The sequence below is a fragment of the Cydia fagiglandana genome, chromosome 25, assembly GCF_963556715.1.
Source record: "Cydia fagiglandana chromosome 25, ilCydFagi1.1, whole genome shotgun sequence".
NCBI lineage: Eukaryota > Metazoa > Arthropoda > Insecta > Lepidoptera > Tortricidae > Cydia > Cydia fagiglandana.
In genome coordinates, this window is record NC_085956.1 from 9,842,882 (window position 1) to 9,849,217 (window position 6,336).

The window sequence follows — 6,336 nt, forward strand, 5'->3', positions numbered from 1 at the left end:
AAATCAAAACTGGTAGGCAGACCGGTGGAGGTCGGCCTTATTTACCCATATCTTAGCTTAGACTATAATAATTATTGCTAAATAAAACTAAAACAACCAATAAACTTGTATATTTTACAAAAACTAAAAAGCAATATTCAAGAAACAACTTGATTATATATTTTTCAACGAAGATTTTTTGAGGACATACGGTGAAATTGCACAGATAAGTAAAATTACCGATAACAGCATTCACTTTTTCGGTGGTTGACACGCAGGTAAAGGTTTAGTAGGTGGACTAGGTATCTTAGGCAGATCCCTTTCACAGGGCACTCTTTCCCTCATTAACCAATCTGTGTTAAAATAGAAGTTGTACAAAGGCACAAACGCCTTCCCAATCATATAGAAGACTGTCCTAGTGGCTTCATCAGTCTCTTCTGGAAAGCAAAGGGATCCCGTCACGAATAACAGAGCACTAGATAGAAATATACGCTTAAGTACGTATCTTCCTTTTAGGAAACCAGCAATACCCGCAGCGCCCACGAAAGCCATTCTCTGATTCTTATATTCCGGTGATCTCATTTTGCTCAGAATCTTCTTTTCAGCAGCTCTATAATCTCTAGAGATTTCTGTATAAGTGTCCTTCAATTCTTTAGTAGCTGTGTTGATAATTTCTGATACTTGTTTGCGGTATTCTGTTACTGTCGGTAAGAGGAATTCGTGGGTGACTTTTCTGTCTGGGCACTTGATTTTATCATTTTCAAACTCTTTCCATCGATAATGAGGGCATTCGTAAATGGGTAAGTCTTTGTATTTCATCGGCGGAGGTTTTTTAGGAGTATCATCTTTTGCAGCGGCAGAGACTGTGGGTATAAAACAAAATTTTGCTATTTTTAAAAAACCTTTAAGAGCTACAGCGCTTATTCTTCCAGCGACATATAGGTTTTTGTTTCTGTCTATATTCAATTGGTCTCCCTTGAAATTTTGAATATTGTTATGATTTTCTGTTATTTTTTCCATTTTCATGCTGTTTTGTATTAAAAATTCTTTGAAAACGACATTGTCAATGAATGACAGACTGTCAAGAGTCTTTGTAAATTAATATGACATGAAAAGATGGCAAACTTTTTACTTGTTGTTGCCAAAAGCTATGAAAACTTTCTCGTACAATTCCCTACTTAAGGTCTCTGCCAACTACACCGTATCATACCATGACCGTGCTATGAACGTGTCAGGCAAAAAAATATTCTTTGTATGAAAAAGTATGAGACTATGCCCACTAGACCGTTCCGTCACCGACCATACCCGTCGCGTGCCATGCACGGACCGTCAAAAATAGTCGGCGAGGATATTTTGCCGGTGCCGAAACGCTCCGTGCATGGCACGCAACGTTGCCAGAACGGTGCGTGCAGGCGGCGAAACGGTGGGCATACGGGTTTTAACCGCGTATGGTGACCGTTCTAAGCCCGTTATAAACGCGTTGCTATATTTCTTGCTCGCTCTTACCAGTCTGATAACAATTCGCTGGCTCTTTCTGACGAGTAATGCTCACGCGAATAAAACGCGGGTACTAAGGGGATGAAACGCGGATGCTACGGGAATTATAGGCGGATGCTATGGGGATGATGCGCGGTTACTACGGGTACTAAACCCGTTATGTACAATGTGGACACGGTGTAGTGGGCATAGTAGGCCGTATCGCGTTACATTCCGTGCCTGATACGTTCATAGCACGGTCATGGTATGATACGGTGTAGTGGGCAGAGACCTTTAAGTATAGAGTTGGTAGACATAGAGTCTGTGTGGAAAGAGAAGAGTCGCGGAATGTATTGGTTTCCATACATTCCACGACTTTTCTCTTTCCGCACAGACTTCAGTGCGACATAAAATAGTAGAAATTAAATAAAATGAGACTGAACATTTTCCATACTAAATTGTTGCATTTTACGTCAAATGCGGCGCCCTCATTAGTTTTCTACAATTTCTTGTCGTCTCTATAGGTATCTCTGTATGTTACCTCTTCATCCTACACTAGTGTTATAGGACCAATCTCAAAAATGTTGACAGGCCTATCAAAAAATCGAATCACAAAGATACTAGGCAGTATATGTATGTTTAAAATTCAGGATTTAGAACATCGGGCTTTCTTGTTGTAAGTCACAAAAAAAATAAAGGAGAGGAAGGAAGAAGGGTGGGCCAAAAGGGCGTACTTGGGTCAACCAACTAGATGCCGTCATGTTGGTCATCTTAAATATTGTTGGGCATAGTGGAGGCAGATCTCCGTGAGCTCGGCGTCGGCGAAAACTGGCGGGATACCGCCCTGGACCGATCAAAGTGGCGTGCTCTTGTGTTGGAGGCCAAGACTCATTTTCGGTCATCGCGCCAGCCAAGTGAGTAGTAACTCTCATTATAAATCTAAAAAGAACTTTCGGCACAAATGATTCGCTCTTGACACATTTAGCTCGTGCCTAAATCACAAATCAAAAGTAAAAGTGCTAGAGAAATCCTATCATCATTTGTTATACTTAACAATCGGCCATCTTTGAAAAAATCACTGCCATCATTATCAAACTCACAGAAAACTCTACCACATCGATTATACAATATCCATTGACGGTTTGGTAGGAAAAGTTGCTTCAAAACTGAGTCAAAAGAGTCAATGGATTTTGAATTTAGCGAAACCGTTTTCGTGGTACCGTATTATTTAAATTTGGAACATCGAATCGTGTGTCGGAATCGTGACTATACGTAAAGCATACGGTTCTATAATTTACTAAACCTCGTATCGATTTTATCGGTCGTTAGGATTTTAAGCTTTATATTAATGTGTTACAGTTGATTTTTGTAATTGGGTGAGAGATTTATATGAGGTTTTAGCAATAGATGTGTTAGACGGTAAATCGATATTTAAAAATTCGAACATAACATGGCTTGTCTTCGTGAGAAATGTCTAAAGTATTAAATACATAGCGTAGATACCAAGTACAAGGCAAAGCATGCAAAAAACATTGTATCGATAACGATATGGGGGTTTTCAGGGGCGAAAAATCGATCTAGCTAAGTCTTATCTGTGTGAAAATGCAGCGCGAACAGTTTTTAGGGTTCCGTACCCAAAGGGTAAAACGGGACCCTATTACTAAGACTTCGCTGTCCGTCCGTCCGTCTGTCCGTCTGTCTGTCACCAGGCTGTATCTCACGAACCGTGATAGCTAGACAGTTTAAATTTTCACAGATGATGTATTTCTGTTGCCGCTATAACAACAAATACTAAAAACAGAATAAAATAAAGATTTAAGTGGGGTTCCCATACAGCAAACGTGATTTTTGACCAAAGTTAAGCAACGTCGGGCGTGGTCAGTAGTGTCAGTACTTGGATGGGTGACCGTTTTCTTTTTGCATTTTTTTCCGTTTTCTTTTTTTGCTTTATGGTACGGAACCCTTCGTGCGCGAGTCCGACTCGCACTTGCCCGGTTTTTTATATATTTTCTAAGCAAAGCTTGGTCTCTCAGATATTAAATGATAAAATACAAACGTAAATAAGGTACCTTTTAGACGCTTTGAAGGTATTTCTATACACTAAGTTATCTGCTGATAGCATTAATTACGGTACATTAAACACCAATGGGAATTATTGAACGAAATTCTGAATCTGATAAATGGGAGCAAACAGTTTGAAGACGATAATGGGTTTATAAATAGGTAAATAAGCTAAATATATTTAGAATATAACGACGACCGGTCTGGTCTAGTGGGTAGTGACCATGCCTATGAAGCCGATGGTCCCGGGTTCAAATCCTGGTAAGGGCATTTATTTGTATGATGATACAGATATTTGTTCCTCCATGAGTCCTAGTTGTTTGTTTTCTATATATGTTAGGCTGGATAGGTTCCTCTTGAGTTGACCTACCTCTGGTGTCACTGTGATGATAAACTGATATTATTTGGACCATAGTTGGAAGATTTTTGACTATAGTCGGCTTATACATTTGATTCTCTGATTGAAAGTCATAAGTTTAAACCTATTGTAAAGGAAGGTGAACTCCTGAGACTGTCGCCCCACCAGCGGGGCTCCCCTTCCCCTTGCGCCGCGCCCCGCAGTCGCCGCAGCGCAACAGTCAACTCGTCCATTTGCCCGTGGCCCGCCTCACAGCACGCACATACGTACAGTCTGAGCCTTTGAGATTACGTTAATCAAAAATATACAATTTTAGTTTAAGTTTTGTCTCATTTCTGAACCCCTCTTAACAGTTCAGAAGTGGGATCGAGCTTACTTTAAAAATAAAAAGTAAACATCACCCGCCCACTACCCTACAAATATTTTATTGTGATGGATAAAGAATCACGTTCGCGCTCGCGCTCCAGGCAGCGTTCGCGCTCTGGGCGACGTTCGCATACCAGGCGATATAGTAGAAGTAGATCGAGGGAGCGTACTCCAAAAAGGAGAAAATCTAATAAAATTGATGCTGATTTAGTTACGAGGCTTAACAAATTAGAACGTTTAATGAAAAAAAATAGTAAATACATCTGCTCAAGGCTCGGCGACGGTGGAAAATAAGTCAAAGGGACAGAAAAATATAACCCCCGCCATTTCAGTTACAGTAGATCCAACGAATGATTGCACTTCAATGTCAACGACGCCACCGATAGCAAGGTCTACCTCGGAGCTTGGCGGCGTTGGCCCCATGTTGTCGGCGGGCGAGCTGACGTCACCGGGGCAGCGCGGGGAGCGCGCCATTCCCCAGTCGCCGCTGCTGCCACTACCAGCCGCCTTCGCCCGGTGTGCGCCAAGAGCAGCTGAACCTGCTGCGGCCTCTTGCTCGGGAGCTAACTGCGGCGCTTCCACAGTTTGTACATCGGAACAAGGTCAGATGAACAAATTATTATCGGGCTCTGATAATATACCTGTTTTTACCGGAGATGCATCAAGTGACATGACAGTGCAAGTTTGGATAAGACGTTTAGAGGCACTAGCAAAGATATTTAACTGGAATGAACGCTTTCTTATTTATCAAATGACGACCAAATTTGCCGGAAACGCTCGGTTATGGTTTAATTCCCAACAAGATATTGATTATACGTGGGACCAATGGAAACATAAATTAATAAGTGATTTTCCTGAAGGACGGGGCATAGCTTCAAAATTGTATGATTTTGTTAACGTGAAACGTGAGAATAATGAAAATATTTTGGACTTTTATTACAAAAAGTTAGTACTAGGAAAGAAATGTGACCAACCAGATCACGTTATAACTGACGTCATTATTTTCACGTTGAATGATCCCTTATTGAGAGCTGGTGCGCGGGGTGCCGCTTGCCGTGATACTAAAAGTCTATTGAAATATTTAACAGATGCTGGTTTTGATTATACAAATAAAAGTAAGGATAGTCCAGTGAAAAACGATGCGGGTAAATCTAATACAGCGCACAAACAGTCTCAGCGCGATGACGTCACTTGCTATAAATGCGGTATTAAAGGTCATATCTCTTTGAATTGCACAAAAACCGATGTAAAGCAATGTGATCGTTGTTCTAAATATGGGCATGATAGTACTGATTGCAAGGAGCAGAAACATTGTACCAATTGCGACAAGTGGGGTCACGTCGCTGACAACTGTTTGCGCAAGAAAGACTTAAATACGAAACCACCAAAATTGTTTTAAATATCAGATGTTGATGTAAATGATAGACAATAATTATCACAAAACTGTTTTGATCAATAATGTTGACTTAATGGCCTACGTGGATTGTTGTGTCTAAGCTTATGGTGGCTATCTATTGGTGAAATAACAGCTCACATTGCGGTAGATCAGGCTTCAGCTACAGTGCCAATTTATGTGGTAGAGAGTTTGATGTTATAGGATGTCGAAGTCGTTTACATGAATGTTTTGTCGAACTTGAACTTATAAGTCATAGTCCCGAAAGTTTAGTTTTTCATTTAGGCTCGAATTCCTCTCGAAGCTTTTTTTTCATATAAAGTGATTTCCAACGCTGAAGAAATTCGAAAAGAAGTGGCTGGTCATCTACCATACACTTGAATACGAATCACATGCAAACTCGTTATGATTGAAATTAATTTTGGCTTTACAGTTTAATATTAATGATTTAGTCCAAGTTGAAGGTACAATATTGAAAAAGTGTATAACTAGTAGTGGGAAATCAGTTGACAAGTAAGGTTCTTATAAGGTTCTGAATGATCGATACGATGAGGTTAAAGCGGTCAATTCACGTGGAGAAAAAAAAACGTAATAGAGGTATTATAGCTGCGGATAAAATAAAACCGTTTAGATTTCGAGAGAACTCTGACTTAAAAAAATATATAAGGACGATTATGAATCCCAAATTCGGTGGTATTATCTG

The 6,336-nt window shown here is 40.2% G+C and overlaps 1 protein-coding gene across 1 annotated transcript; it reads right to left on the bottom strand.

The window, feature by feature from the left end:
* Nucleotides 1-231: 231 nt before the first annotated feature.
* LOC134676847 (uncharacterized) lies at nt 232-999 on the bottom strand. The gene has a single exon (XM_063535228.1). It carries the CDS (start codon nt 997-999, stop codon nt 232-234), a length of 768 nt encoding a protein of 255 aa, XP_063391298.1.
* Nucleotides 1,000-6,336: the final 5,337 nt, after the last annotated feature.

What these genes read in the sequence shown, in the direction of transcription:
- LOC134676847 (XM_063535228.1), bottom strand. Translation starts at nt 999, where the DNA reads ATGGAAAAAATAACAGAAAATCATAACAATATTCAAAATTTCAAGGGA.